The sequence below is a fragment of the Urocitellus parryii genome, chromosome 9, assembly GCF_045843805.1.
Source record: "Urocitellus parryii isolate mUroPar1 chromosome 9, mUroPar1.hap1, whole genome shotgun sequence".
In the NCBI taxonomy this organism is placed as follows: domain Eukaryota; kingdom Metazoa; phylum Chordata; class Mammalia; order Rodentia; family Sciuridae; genus Urocitellus; species Urocitellus parryii.
This window is the reverse complement of record NC_135539.1, coordinates 54748323-54764421: the sequence shown is the minus strand read 5'-3', so window position 1 is coordinate 54764421 and position 16099 is coordinate 54748323. Positions and strand designations below refer to the sequence as shown.

General features: G+C 39.7%; 1 protein-coding gene across 15 annotated transcripts in view; it reads right to left on the bottom strand.

The window, feature by feature from the left end:
* Positions 1-9293, bottom strand: part of Crem (cAMP responsive element modulator) — a 79699-nt gene extending 70406 nt beyond the window's left edge. For 3 of the 15 annotated variants that reach the window (XM_026409090.2, XM_026409113.2, XM_026409093.2), the window contains exons 1-2: positions 9076-9281; positions 154-254 (exon numbers count right to left, since the gene is read on the bottom strand). In XM_026409090.2, coding sequence (XP_026264875.2) covers positions 154-197 — 44 coding nt within the window. In that variant the 5' untranslated portion in view covers positions 198-254; positions 9076-9281. Of the gene's footprint in view, positions 1-153; positions 255-9075 lie in introns of all 15 variants that reach the window. The other 12 variants (XM_026409096.2, XM_026409099.2, XM_026409102.2 and 9 more) reach the window with 8 other exon arrangements.
* Between the last annotated feature and the right edge of the window lie 6806 nt (positions 9294-16099).

Below are 16099 nucleotides of genomic sequence, written 5' to 3'. Positions count from 1 at the left end.
GTATGTATATATTTATAATCACTATGTATGTACAATATATATATATATACACCATAAGCACACATACATGTATGTACATATTTATCATTAATTCATCATTTTAACTATAGCTAAGTAGTAGAACCCTCAAAAAAAAAAAAGAAAAACACATACCTTACATTTGTCTTAATATATTTTTTCCTGCCACATTTGCTCATTATTAAGACATTTGCAATCAATGCTTTGCTCCTTCTCCGTTTTCTTCTTTATTTATCCTGCAGCAAAATTATAATGTTGAATTGGGAGATTATAACATTTATTTTCAAAAAATTAAATCTCTTAAAACTAGGCTAGTAATATTCAAAAATTTCTATAAAACTGAAAAAGCATAAATAACTGGAAACAGCTTTAGATTTTTTTTTCAATTCTATTATTTATTTTTCTTATCTTTGGTGGTAGGGTCCACAAAATTTAAATGATGTGCTATTTCTCAGATTATTTTCTTTCTTTTTTTTAAATATTTTTTATTTTTCAGTTGTAGTTGGACACAATGCCTTTATTTTATTCATTTTTATGTGGTGCTGGGGATCGAACCCTGGGCCTCACGCATGCTAGGCAAGCACTCCATCACTGAGCCACAGCCCTAGCCCTCTCAGAAAAGAAAGCCATGCAATCTACAGATCTATTATACATTAAGTGTATTAAGCTCAGAATCAGCTCCATTTACTGTTTGTTTTTGTTTTGCAGTGCTGGTGATAAGCTGTTTTAAAAGGTAATGATCACTCAATTGCAACAAATTTTCCAACCATGTTTTCATTAATTCAAGCTTCGGTTTTCTCAAAGATTTTTAACTCTAAACAAAATATCAACAGTTCATTCAAAATCTTCTAATAGCCTTCACTCTATTTTAAAAAGCTATCTGAGACACTCATTTTTTTAAGCTTAATACTTCTTAATACTTCTTAAAACTTAATACTTCTGAAATACACACACACATTTATTTATTTATTTATTTATTAAGAGAGAGAGAGAATTTTTTTTAATATTTATTTTTTAGTTTTCGGCACACATCTTTATTTGTATGTGGTGCTGAGGATCGAACCCGGGCCACACGCATGCCAGGCGAGCATGCTACCACTTGAGCCACATCCCCAGCCCCACACATTTATTTATATAAGTATTTATTTGGGCTGGGGACTGAACCCAGTGCTAGGCAAACACTCTACCACTGAACTGTATATCCTCAGCCCCAAAACACATCTGACCTGCAGAATGAAGTAAGATTGCCAAAGACAAAAGAATATCTGGGAGCCTTTGCTTTTTTTCAGAGCTGCAAAGAACAGTTATGACCATCCCTCAGTACTTTGAAGATGCCTATGCCAGCAACGACAGTGCTCAGCAATGCACATGCAGCTTTCAGACTTTGCTCCTAAGTGGTTCTCTCTAAAACGGTGTCATACCCTTCCAATTTTGAAACTGCAGGCAATGGTTTGCCACACTGAAGATACTAAAGCAGTGGTTACTGTTGCCACCCCTTCCACCCTAGCAAAGTGACAACAAAAGATGAAAGAGCATTTTAACCAAGCTATCCACAACACAATAAATAAAAAGCAAGGATGGTGCCATACCTTATTAAACCTTATTCTCTATTATATTACGCTAACATTTTACATGGAAACATCTTAAAAGTTGTATGACCAAGAGGGCAAGGATCATTTATTTATTAAACAGTGACCAGTATCCATTATATACCAGGCTCTTATGTTAAGCACTGGGAAACAGTGGGACATATTGCTCAAGACGCTGCAATCTAAAAAGGGAAACAGACTTGTAAACAAAGATAATATCACCTGAGCAATAATGATCACAGCACCATGTAACAGAGAAATAACTACTAATCTCTGCATTTCTCTTGACATTATTTTTAGTTTTATACAAAATACATTATTTTAGTTCAAAAATTTAGAACACAGAGAAAGGTACTCAGTGAAGCCCAGAAACAGCTACCCACTTTCTCTTCCCAGAGGCAACAAGCATTGAAGAAAGCACCATCTTCCTGCAACCCCAGCCACAGAGTGTCAAGAGGAAAATAATTGGCCTCATATTAGAATAACGATGAGATAAAATTGACTCTGACTATGGATTGCCAGAGAAATATTTCATTTTAACTACTAAGAAGTCATTAAAGGTTGACTACTTACTGGTCAAATCTAAAAGGATGCTTTCTAATCCCCATCTTCCTTTAACAACTCTACAGCATTTCCTCATCCCTGAATTTTTTTCTTATTTTTATTTGTTACATTTTTAGTTCTGAGGATTAAATCAGGGCCTTATTCCTACTAGGAAAGCATTCTGAGATTCTTAGTTAGGTCCCCAGTCATTTTTTTTTTTTTTTGAGATAGGGTCTCTCTAAATTGCCCAGGCTGACCTTGAACTTGATTGCATTCTCCTGGCTCAGCTTCCAACACACCTGGGATTACAAGCGTGTGCTACCATGTCCAGTTTTCCTCTAATTTTTTATGACATCATTTTCATTTTTTCTTCCAAATTACTTAACCCTTCATTCTGTCTTCTTTGGCCCACTCTTTCAATACAGGTTGGTATTCCCCAGGCTTCCAGGCACAAAAATCTCCTCCAGGCACTCTCCCTGGAACACTTTATCTTCTTTTAAGTAACTCAAATTTCACCTCAAGCTTCTACATTTCTCCTAAGCTCTAACCCCACAAGAATCTGCCTATCAGATGTCTCTTAAAGGTCTGCTCATACATCTTCAAAACCAAAATGTTCAAAACTAAACTAAGCCTCCCTCTTCCTGAACTGTCCTCTTACAGTATTCTTATCTCAGTGACAGACACCACCATTAGCCAGCCCCCCTCTCTGAGTCCTAACCTCCATTCATGACCCATTTCCCTTGTGCCCAATTCCTGGGGTGGAAATGTGGTCTAATGGTAACAGTATAGTAGTAGAGCACTGGCATTAAGAGGTTGGTCTCGGTGTGAACTTGAGTTCTATCATTTACTAGATATGTAACTTTGGACAATTATTTAACATTTCTGCATTCCTTCCTGTCAGATTATGTTGTGACGAGGAAGCACAATAATGAATGTAAAATGTCTAGTTGTGGGAATACAGGCTTAGAACACGTTTACTCAGCCCTAATAACTCTACCTCTTAAATATCTTTTGATTCTTCTCTATCCTCTCCAGTCTCACTGCCACTGCTTTAGTTTTGACCGATTTCTTGATGTTTTTGATGATTAAAGTAATAACAGCCTCCCATATAAATATATACAGTCTCTCCCTACAATTACTTCACCTCACTCAAAACCTCCTCTCAAGCTCTTGTAATCCACTCCACTTGACCACAATACTCCATTTGAAACGCAAACCCAAACACGTTATTTCGTCACTTAAAATTCTCCAACAGTTCCCTTTAAGAATAAATATCCAAAAAGTTCTTAATATTCTCATCTGAGACACTTGGGTAGAGACTTTATATAATACAGTTTGTTGTAAAAACATTCAGATTTTAAGGCACCTTGTTGCTTTGTATCACCTATTTCCCAAGTTCAAAATCACTTTGTATGGATTTGTAAAGCAGGGGTCCCAGTTTATTTGATTATAATAAAAGCATACACTGAAAAACTAAACTACTTCTTATACTAGTGATCTCATTTCAAATCTGGTTTTAATATATTAGAACACATTTTTATTGGATAGACAGAATTGAATCCAGCATCCTATGCCCCAACCCTACAACTGGTTAAGAGCTAAAATATCCTAATATGTTCTCATGATGGATTTATACAATATAAAAATATTCTAGTTAGCTTAAAACACGCCCTTTGAATTTATTAACATGCTTCAGCTTCAGGATAGTCTGATTATTTTTTTGACACAGGATCCCCACTTAATGTTGCCTAAATTGCCCAGGCTGGCTCCAACTAGTGATTCTCTTTCCTCAGCCTCCAATTAGCTGAGGCACACACCACAATCCCCAATCTGAGGTTTTAATTTGGGAGGTGCTGGGGAGGGCTAAATTGCTTAGGGCCTCACTTAAATGTTGAGGTGGCTTTGAACTCCTGCTTCCTGAGCCACTGAAGTTTTACTTTTTAAGCAGATATGTTTACATTCTGATGTACTATCCTTTATTAATACCAATTTTCTTTTTCTCTCCCTGCCTTGCCCTCTTTTTTTTTTTTTTTTTTTGGAGGGACTAGGGATTGAACCAAGGGTCTCACACATACTAGGCAAGAGCTCTCCCACAAAACTACATCCCTAGCTCCTCTACCAATTTTCTACACAAATATATCAAAAATCCTACCTACCAAGGACTTTTGAGCTTTATCTTTTAGAGCAGACAGATAGCTTATTACAGACAAATAATATATATATATATTAGGTGAGAAAAATGAGTTGAAATTATTTTGTCTGGGTATGGATTTTTGAGCTGCATTTGGTGGAAGACAACTATCATACTGATAAAAACTTCCTACCTGTATTAGGTTTGATTACAAAAAATAACATTTGGCATTCACCTTACTTTTCCCCAGGATATTGATTTTTTTCACCTTCTGGCATAACAGTTTCATTTTATTGTTAACCATCAACCTTTAACATATGGCTTTCTATGCAAATTATACTTAAAATATGCCAGAGAAAAGGTAGTATCAAAATTATACTTAGTAGAGTTTGACTACATACTGTACTATGGCATTAATATAATGAAACTTTCTGAAAAAATAAGGTAAACATAAGAAAATCTGGGACAATCTTACTATAATATGAACCCTTATAATCAGTTTCCACCTCACCATCCAACTCTCTGTATAACCAATGGTCCTCCATTCCTTTTATAAAATTTGGTCTTGTTAATTCCTACTGCAGTTCTTCTGTAGTGTGCCAAGTACTTCTGTTCCTACCAAGTTGTGTTTAGCACCAAACCTGATTATACTAGCCATACTTGTTGCAATTTTGGAATCGTTTAAAGAGATGAACAGGGCTGGGGATGTGGCTCAAGCAGTAGCACGCTCGCCTGGCATGCGTGCGGCCCGGGTTCGATCCTCAGCACCACATACAAAGATGTTGTGTCCACCGAAAACTAAAAAATAAATATTAAAAATTAAAATTCTCTCTCTCTCTCTCCTCTCTCTTTGAAAAAAAAATAAATAAATAAAGAGATGAACAATTTAAAAAGAGAACTGTTCCTGTGAAAGCTTTGCAAATGGTATCAAAGGCAAAAAAAAAATTAATACAGTTTTTGGACTGGATATTACAGTTGTAAATAACTACAGTATTACAAAAATGAAGACTTCTTTATGAGACACTTGTAAAAACAATCTAAATTCTTGTTCCACTTTGAAAAATCCCAAAAATGGGACCTGCAAAGTAAGCATTACTGAGATGTTATTTTCAAGAAAGTTAAAAAAAAAATTTTTTTTTAATGATGGAAAAAAATCCAAAACAATGCAATTAGCACAGCCAAAAGAAAAAGGGAAACTGTGGAATAAAAGGCAGTGCACCTTTTAACAGAAGTTGGAAGAAAAAGAGAACAGAGAAAAGCACAATCTGTTTCTTTAGTTCTGAGACAAAGTAAGCTTTTAGTTCTTCAAGTAGATCTGCACAGGTTAACTATAATTTAAGTAGCAACAGCAAGTAAGGATTGAAAGATAAGGGAAGAACATGAAGCCCACGTTGTCAAGCCAATTAAAAAGTTGGAAGGTGAGACTAAATTGAAGAGAGCAGTAATTATATTATAAACAGCCATATATCTGAAATTAACAGGGAGGAACCTATGGTTATCATGAATTTTGGACAAGTGAAATGAATACAGGAAAAATGAAACAGGAGTTAACAGAAAATGATGCCACTTTTAAAGTGTTGTACTCTTTGTGAAAGTAAGTTACAGTAACTTTAAAATAATAATCTGTACACTTACATGTCAAAATAGGAGTAGCCAGGAAAAATACTCATAAAATTCCAAACATCTGTAAATAATATCTTTAATATTTAAAACATTAATTATGCATAATCAGGAGGCTTTCTAATATAGACTCAAAACTACTCCAGTCTAATTGCTTGAGATAGATACCTGGGGTGTTTTTGTTTTGTTGTTTTTGCAGTACTGAGGACTGAACTAAAGCAAGTGCTCTACCACTGACCTACATCCCCTACATCCTTATTTTTTAAGACAGGGTCTTGTTAAATTGCCCAAGGTGACCTCAAATTTGAAATCCTCCTACCTCAGACTCCTACATATCAGGAGTTATAAACGTGTGCCACACACCCAGCTGAGATACCTGTTTTTTTGAGAAATCTTAACTTTCATTAAAATTACCAAAACATCCCTTTTTCCAATTCATTACCCACATGCTGCCTACTTTTGGCTATTTTAATGAATAGCAAAATCAGCTACTGAGCAGGAAATGAAAAAATGAAGTTCAAGTGTAATCAAGGCCCATCTCCACCCTTCAACTTAATCTCCCCCACAGTGCTAGGAATTTATCCCAGCCTAACATCTACTGGGCAAGTGCTTTGCCACTGAGCTACATCCTCAGCCTCCCCATCCCCATCTCCACCCTTCAAGTACCCCAGACCACCACCTCCAATTCAAGAAAGAAAACCAAAATTTAAAATTCCAAGGGAGAGTTACTTGACCAAAGTCACTGTTAAGGTTTTTCTTTTCAATAGCATGCTTCTTGATACATTGATAAGTACATTTCAAGACACTCATCTACACAATGAGTGCAAAGGCGCTGACAATTAATTAGTAAATCCAGGAAAGTAGATAAGACACTTAAATTAACTAAAGTTCAGAGAAAAGAATTTCAGCATTTCAACTCACCTAGATTGGTCCTATCTGGAACAAAACTGGTTTCTTTCTAAGTGCAGAAACAAAACTACTAGTCCAGTGGCAACTGGGGAAGTACAGGAAGATTGCAACTTCCAGGCCAGCCTGGCAACTCAGTGAGAACCTGTCTAAAATTTAAAAAACTTAAAAAGGGTTGGGATGTAGCTCAATGGTAGAGTGGCCCTGGGTTCAATCCTTAGTGTGGGGGAGCAATGATGAGAGGGGAGAATCAATGGTTCTAAAACTGATCTAAAAAAATAAAGTCTCTGGCTAGGGTTGTGGATCAGTGGTACAGTACTTGCCTAGTAAGTGTGAGGCACTGGGTTCCATTCTCAGGACCACATAAAAATAAATAAATAAAATAAAGGTACTGTGTCCATCTACAACTAAAAAAAAAAAAAAATTAAATAATAAAATAAAGTCTGAATTTTAAGCTGTTAAGTGTTTGTGTTGTTCAGGTTTATTTTAAGAAGTCATTACAAAGGGAACAGAATATTTAAAAGCTTTTTAGTAGGCTACCTACTTCAACAGTACCCCTGGCCCAATACTTGTAAAGAATATCAAATTGGGGGAAACAGGATCAGAAACATTTATACTGATAAAGATTCAATCAGGATTCCTTATGTACATTAATAATCTAAAACTCTCCCCTCATTTTCATGAAAGATTTATTGAAAAACAAAATTTAATATTTTAATCATGCAGTGACTTGCCTCAGTAGGAAACTAGAATACACGATGTCTGAGGTTTGTTAAAATTCATCAGTAGAGGCAAATTTCATTAACTTTCTGGGACAATGCAAAAACAAAAAGACTAAAAAGCTCCTCTGTGTTTATACAGTCAATAAAAATTTATTCATACTCTTACAAAAATATGTACACAAAACATCACTGTAATTACAACTTGACACTACCAAAATAATTTCATGCAAACCACCAAGTCACTGGAAAAAATTTGTTACATTGGTTATTTACAAATTCATCAAAATTGTTTAATTATCATTACTTAATATGACAATGCATTATGTTTACTCATCCAGAACTAAAATAATGTATACCTTTTCCAAAGTAATGCTTGGATCAATAAGTAGTTCCTTTAAACATCAGTTTCAATACTCAGCATTTATTTGCCAAAACATTTTTTGACATTTGCGATCCTTTGGGGAAAACAGTATTTCAAAGATTTTTTAAAGACTATCAGTAACTTAGGGAAACAAGCGTGTTGTCCAAAAAGAGAATCAAGACTAGAAGAAAAATGTGGTACCCAAGGGAAAAAATAGAGAACATGAATTATAGATGTAATCTAATACAATATTCACACTGGACTTATCACTATGCATCTAAGTTTTTGTTTCAATGGAAAATGGTTTGCACTCCTACCCTTCCCGAAGTTAAAGGAAGAAACTTCATGAGTTACCTAAGTAAGCTGCATAGTTAAAAGGAGCTCTTTCAGTTTTAGTCAGACTTTCAGGCTGGTCGTGTAATACAACATTTTTTGAAAATCTGATTACACACCAATAGCTGCTCTAGCGAGCGGAGGAGCAGAAAACGTTCAAGTGATTTCAATTCAAACCTAGGTATACGTGTAATCGGCAACAGGGTAAAAACTAATGTAAGAATGTGTTATTACCCAGTCAGAGGTTCTGGGAACTAGATGGCCCTAAAAAGGCAAAAATCAAAGGAATAACACCGCGAACCTGTTATCAGCTGTCACTTATTCCGTCTCTGCCCTTATTTGATCTCATCAGCTATAACGTGTCTGGAGGACAAAAATGACTCAACAGCGAGTTCCCCCTACCCCACATTTCAAAAAAATAGGTCGCGTTAATTTATATCTCAACTGCATACACAACTGGGACAAAGGTGCCACCAATCGTCGGCTGTGATAAATAAAACCAACGTCCTTCCTTCTCGCTTCCTTTTTCCTGTCAAAGACAGAAGTGTACTCAGAGGCGTAAGGTTTTTTTGGTTTTTTTTTTCGAGTCAGGCTTTTCCAACTTGTAACAAGCTCGGAAGGAGTCGGGAGGGTGCGGAGGCGGGCTGCCCGCACTCGGGGCCGTCGAGGCCGACAGGGAAGCGGGAGGGCCTCTTCGCGGGGCGCGCCGCTGCCACCTACACGGGGTCTCGCCGACACGGGGTCCCGCCGCCGGGGTCCCGCCGCCCGGCCCGGCCCCGCCCCGCTCCTGCGCCGCCTCCCGCGCCGCGTCGCCGGCTCCTGGTCTCCGGGCCCTGCCGGCGCGCCACTTACCCGCCGCGATGGGGTTTACGTAGCGGACCTCGTCACTGATTACGGACGCGAGGAGGTGGAGACGCCGAGCCCGACCGCCGCTCAAGAGCGGCGCCGCCGCCCAGCAACCCGGCGCCGGCGCCGGCCGCGGCCCCACGTCGCCCCCACGTCAGCTCTGATGCGGCAGCCGCGGCCTCCCAGACGAGTCCGGACCAAAAGTAGCGCAGCAGCGGACGGAACCGCGTCCACGAGCCCCGCCCTCCCCTCCCCCACTCTGCGACCGCCTCCCCGGGGACGCCCCGAGGGGGTAAAAAAAAACCCTCCAGGCTCGAACTCTGCCCCCTGCTGGCCGTCAGCGGGAGTGCAGCGCTGACAATCCAACAATTAAATGGAACGGGGGCGAAGGAAGCAACGAGTAGGGGGCGGGGCTTCACGGGTGAGAGGAGGAACTGGTCCGGAGGTGGAGCCTGGAGGAGGAGCTAACTTGGGTGGGGCTGGGGGCGGGGCTATAGGCCGGAAGCTCCCCTCTCCGCGCGTGCGCCGAAAAGCCAATTAATTGCAAACTAGGAGGACGCTGCGGTTTGGTTTTTGTTTTTTTTTTTTTTTTTTTTTTTTTAGAGAGTGATAGAGGGAGAGAGAGAGAGAATTTCTTAATATTTATTTTTTAGTTATTGGCAGACACAACATCGTTGTTTGTATGTGGTGCTGAGGATCGAACCGAGGCCGCTCGCATGCCAGGCGAGCTCGCTACCGCCTGAGCCACATCCCCAGCCCTGCGGTTTGGTTTTGAGATCGCTTCCTTCTCAGTGGGCCTGCTGTAGCGGCTCCGACCCCTGGAGTGTGGCGGCTCCGTGACGGCGGGAAGCACGTGTTGTGAACCTCTCTGGCCACTCCCCTGACCTAACCATTGACCCGACGGCCCTGGACCGTGTTCTTTGGCGGTCTTGGTTGGCTGCCCTTGTCGCAGCAGCAGCTGCTTCCCGATAACCACGTCTGTGTCAGTGTCGCAGAGAAAGAGCGACAATCCCCACGTAGACACGTGACGGAGGGCCTTTTGATAACAAGCACACCAAAAACCCTCTATAAGAGGAAGATTTTAATTTTTATCCGACCGGAAGTCTTGGGCTTTCGGATCAGAGAACCGTTCTCTGGAATGTAAAGGTGTCACCTGTTGTAAACTAGCAGCCCTTTAAACATTCTTGGACATGCTAAGTCGTCCTAAGGTGGAGTAGAGAGTCAAAAAGACAGCACTCTGTCTTTAAACATAAGTGTCTTTACATTCTGGGGAAAATAAAAGTCAAAACCGTTAACTAAAACCCAACCTTCAAGAATGTGTTACTCTGGAAACCTTTAGCAGGGACACAACTTGTAAAGTTGCTGAGGGAAAAGAAGTATTTAATCAGATAGGGCAAATAGAGAAGGGATGTTTTGTGAAATACAGTGAGAAAATTCTACTCTTAAACACCTGCTTTTACCCAACTCAGTCTTCTTCAGTTGTAATGCATGCTAGCAGAGGTCAGAGGATCCCATTTTCAAAGAGGAAAAATTCTGAAGTTTCTCCTTCCAATGTAGTAGACATTGCCTGTCTCCATTTTTTAGATTAATTTCTTAATGATGAACGTAGTTAGAATATTAAAGTCCGTTTTGTGTGTGTAGTTAGATAGGGCTTCCTCAGAATATTTATCCATAAGTAATCAATGCAGGGCTGGGGATGTTGCTCAAGCGGTAGCGCGCTCACCTGGCATGCGTGTGGCCGGGTTCCATCCTCAGCACCACATACCAACAAAGATGTTGTGTCCACCGAGAACTAAAAAATAAATATTAAAAAAAAAATTCTCTCTCTCTCTTCTCTCTTTTAAAAAAAAAGTAATCAATACATTTCATTTTAGCTGAGAAACAGGGGTTCATTAAGATGGAAAGAGAAAACAAGATTACCAACCCCTGAAAAATCACACCCTTCACTATGCTTAAGATTCACCATGTACACTGTGGCCTGCAATCCCAGCAATTCTGGAGGCTGAGGCAGGAGGATTGCAAATTGGAGGTCAATCTCAGCAATTTAGGGAGACTCAGCAATTTAGCAAGTCCCTATCTCAAAATTTAAAAAAAGGACTTGCGGATGTGGCTTAGTGATGAAGCACTCCTACTTCAATCCTCAGTACCAAAAACAACAACCAAAAGAAAAGAAAAGAAAAGTTTGACTATGTGCTAGATGAATAGTTTTAGTTACCAGAGATTTAGGGAAATTTTTACATTTTCCAAAAATGTTGTGTATCTACTTGTTTTTCCCTAAATTTCGTTGACAAAAGATATGTTCTTTGTATAGTTAGACCTCATTAGGCAAAGGATTTAAAATAAGAATGGTTAACTCAGCAATGTACTAAGGAGGGTGAGGCAGAAGGATTCCAAGTTTAAAGTCAGCCTTAGTAATTTAGTGGGACCTAAACAACTTACTGAAACACTGTCTCAACATTTTAAAAAGGGGTTGGGAATGTGACTCAGTGTTGAAACGTCCCTGGGTTCAATCTCTAGTAGAAGAAAGAAAGAGAGAGAGAGAGAGAATGAAAGGGAGAGAGAAAGAAATGTCATAATGAATCCTGCAAAACAGGATAAAATAGTGCGGAAGCCATTGCTGAGGGTTTTCAGGGAAAAGATAGGAGATAGCAAGAAAGATAAGGTAGTTTTCTATTGCTGCTATAACGAACTATCAAAAACTTTAATGACACAAATTATTTCATGGTTCTGTGGGTCCAAAATTGGATATGAATCTAATGAAAGTCTAAATTAAAATCAAAGAATTGGCTCTAGGGACAAGATTTTTTTTTCCTGTTTTCTGGAAGCCACCCAAATTCCTTAACTCAAGACCCCATTCCTTCACCTTCAAAGCCAGCTGATATGTCTTTCTCTTGCTCCCATCTCTTTGATTATCTTTCTTGTCTCCTTTTTTTTTTTTAAGAGAGAGTGAGAGGAGAGAGAGAGAGAGAGAGTTTTTTAATATTTATTTATTTTTTTAGTTCTCGGTGGACACAACATCTTTGTTGGTATGTGGTGCTGAGGATCGAACCCGGGCCTCACGCATGCCAGGGGAGCCCGCTACCGCTTGAGCCACATCCCCAGCCCCTTTCTTGTCTCCTTTTACTTATAAGAACTCTTGTGATGACATTGGACCCACACTGATAATCCAGGAAAATCTTCCCATCAGCTGATTTGCAACCTTAATTCCATCTATAATCTTAATTTCTCTTTGCAACTATAGTCAAAATACTCACAGGTCTCACGGATTAGGACATGGACATTTTTGCCATGTGTGCACATGTTGGGGGTTTGGGCCAGGGATCATTATTCTGCCTGCCAGCAGTGAAGAATTCCAAAAGGAACTTGAACTACTGAGACAAATCCCTGCTTCTTCTTCTTCTTTTTTTTTTTTTTTAAGAGAGAGAGAGAATTTTAATATTTGTTTTTTAGTTTTCGGCAGTCACAACATCTTTGTTTGTATGTGGTGTTGAGGATCGAACCTGGGCTGCAGGTATGCCAGGCGAGCGTGCTACCGCTTGAGCCACATCCCCAGTCCCAAATCCCTGCTTCTTAGAATCATTCCTTGCAAATAATTCAAGTGTTGATTAGAAATGCCCATGACTAAGAAAGTAAAGTCAGTAACCTATTTTTCAGTGTCATATTCATACCTACTATGAAGATTATAATAAATTTTAAAATGCAATATCAGGGATAAAGAAGAGCAGATGGTTGTAAGAGTAGTATCATTTTATGCAAATGGCCAATGTAGTGTCAAAGTTTTCATAAGTGGCACTAAGGATAATCTAGTCTAAACCCAAGCTATACCTTTATTGAAATTGTAATTTTCTTGGATCACTTCAAGAAGAATTATATCCAGAACAATTTTATCTGTCACTGAGTAGGAGTTCACATCAGACCACAAAAATCAAAACAAAGGAAATCTCTTATCTTCAAAATATTTACTATATTTCTTTACTGCCAGTATTGCAACTCATACATATATCGGTATACGTACATACATATATACTTATGTTTACATATGTATTCTTAAATATGAATCTCAGAATGCCCAGATTACCACAGGCAACAAAAGCAAAAATAAACAAATGGTTTAACATGAAAATAAAAGTCTTCTGCAAAGGGCTGGGGATGTGGCTCAAGCGGTAGCGCGCTCCCCTGGCATGCGTGCGGCCCGGGTTCGATCCTCAGCACCACATACAAACAAAGATGTTGTGTCCGCCAAGAATTAAAATAAATAAATATTAAAAAATTCTCTCTCTCTCTCTCTCTCTCTCTCTCTCTCTCTCTCTCTCTCATCTCTCTCTTAAAAAAATGTTTAAAAAAAAGTCTTCTGCAAAGCAAAGGGAAAAATTGAGACAGCCCACAGAATGGGGAACATATTTGCAAACCATAATTCTGATAAAAGGTTATAACAAAATATATATGGAATTCAACTCAATAGCAAGAAAAAAATTTAAAAATGGCCAAAGGACCTGAACAAGACATTTCTCAGAAAAAGACATACCAATGTCTAGTAGGTATATGAAAAATGCTCAACATAAGTAATCATCAGAGAAGGGTTTTTTTTTTTTTTTTCTGGTACTAGGGATTAAACCCATGGGGGATCAGTCACTGATCCACATCCGCAGTCCTTTTTATGTCTTTATTTAGAGACAGGGTCTTGCTAAGTTGCTGAGGCTGGCTTTGAACTCGCAATCCTCCTGCCTCAGCCTCCTGAGCTGTTGGGATTACATGTGTATGCCATATGCCTGGCTAGTACAACTTTTATGGAAAACAGTATGGAGGTTCATTCAAAAATTAAAGGTTGGGCTGGAGTTGTATGTAGGTCAATGTGGAGTACTTACCTACTATGTGTGAGGGACTGGGTTCTATCCTCAGTACTACATAAAAATAAATAAAGATATTGTGTCCATCTACGACTAAATAATTAAATAAAAACAAATAAAGGTAGAATTATCATATAATTAAGTAATCCCATTTCTGAATATACATATGTGGGAGTTGAAATCAATGTGTCCAAGGAATATCTGCCCCTCTTAGCATTATTTGCAATAGCCAAGACATAGAATCCATCTAGGGGTCCATCAAGATACAAATGGATAAAGAAAAGGTGGGGGCTGGGGAGGTGGCTCAAGAGGTAGCGCGCTTGCCTGGCATGCTTGCGGCCCGCGTTCGATCCTCAGCACCACATACCAACAAAGATGTTGTGTCCACCGAAAACTAAAAAATAAATATTAAAATTCTCTCTATCTATCTTTAAAAAAGAAAAGGTGGTATGTAAGTATGTGCGCACACATGCATAATGGAATACTATTCAGCTGCAAAAAGAAGGAAATCCTGTCATTTGCCACAACATCTCTGAATCTAGAGGATAATATCCTAAGTTAAATAAGCCAAAAACAGAAAGACAAATGTCTCAGGATCTCACTTATATATGGAATCCCATAAGTTGAACTCATAGAAATACCATTGAATAATTTGTCAGATCAGGCAGGCAGGCAGCGACCAGTGGAGGCAGATTTAAAAGAGCCGCTGAACAGGCTTTATTGAGATATCACTCCCGGGCAGAACTCGATTAGACCCACAGAGGGGACAGGGGAAGGGTCTGTGGAAAAACCGCGTGGAAGCTCGACTGGACTGGACTTTTATGAGGCTTACAGCAGGAAGGGAAGAGCTTGGGACAGGAAAAGGTGTTCTTAGAGTCCCTTGCCCCCTTGGAGTTGGTCAGGGGAGTTGGCTCCAGGATTGGCCAGGGGGTCCTGCTGATTGACAGGTGTTAGTCAGGAGATCTGGCTGATTGACAGGCATTCCCCCCCCCCCCCCCCCCCCCCGCATCTGATAGATGTTCTTTTCCGATGCGGGCTGCTTTGTTCTAAGTCGCCACTGAAAGACCCTAGCCCAGTTAGCCCAGTTACCTAAGGCCAAGATATGAAACCAAGATATCAGGCAGGCCATAAACAGGTTCAGGCGCCAGGCATGCTTTCCGGACAACCGGACAACCGGTTGAAGAACAGAGCACCCGCATCCTGAGGCATGAATGAATAAACCGGAACGATAAGTAGGAACAGAAAGAATAGAATGCAGACCTGTGGTTTTTGGAATGCAGACCTGTACCCCCTAGGTGGCCTATATGCTAGATTTAAACAAACCAATAAGAAACCTGTCCCAAACCCTATAAAAATCTCTGTATCCCCCAAGCCCGGTGTGCCAGTTCACCAAAGCTCCGGCTGAGGTTCTACTGGGCACCCGAAGGCGCCTGTGTCCCAATAAACCACCTCGTGCTTTTGCAGCCAGTGTTTCCTGTGATTCTCCTTGGACATGGAAACGGGGGTCTTTCATAAACGGGGTGCTTTTCAGCCACCACCAACCTAACATAATTATTACCAGGTTCTGAGGATGGGGAGTAGGGAATTGGGAGTTGTTGATCAAAAGACACAAAGTTTCAGATAGACAAGAACATTTTTTGAAACTATTGCACAGCCCCATAGTCAATAATAGTCTATCAGATATTTCCAAAGCCACTGAGAATGACTCAGCGCAATGACACATCCCTGTAAACCCAGTGACTCAGGAGGCTGAAGCAGAAGGATCACAAGTTCAAGACAAGTCTCAGCAATTTAATGAGATCCTGTCTCAAAAAATAAGCTGGGCACAGTGGTGCACGCCTATAATATCAGTGGCTGAGGAGGCTGAGGCAGAAGATGAAAGCCAGCCTCAGCAATTTAGGAAGGCCCTAAGCAACCATAGCAAGACCCTGTCTCTAAGTAAAGTTCAAAAATGGGCTGGGAATGTGGCTCAGTGGATAAGTGCCTTGGTTCAACCTCCGGTACAAAATATAAACAAAATAATATATATGCACAAAATAAAAAATAGGACTGAGATATAGTTCAGTAGGGTTCAATCCCCAGGATCAAAAACAAACAAAAGACAAAAAACAGAGAATTAATTTAAAATGTCTTACCAGAAAAAATTATCGATAGATAAGGGCTGGGAATGCTGCCTGCCAGGA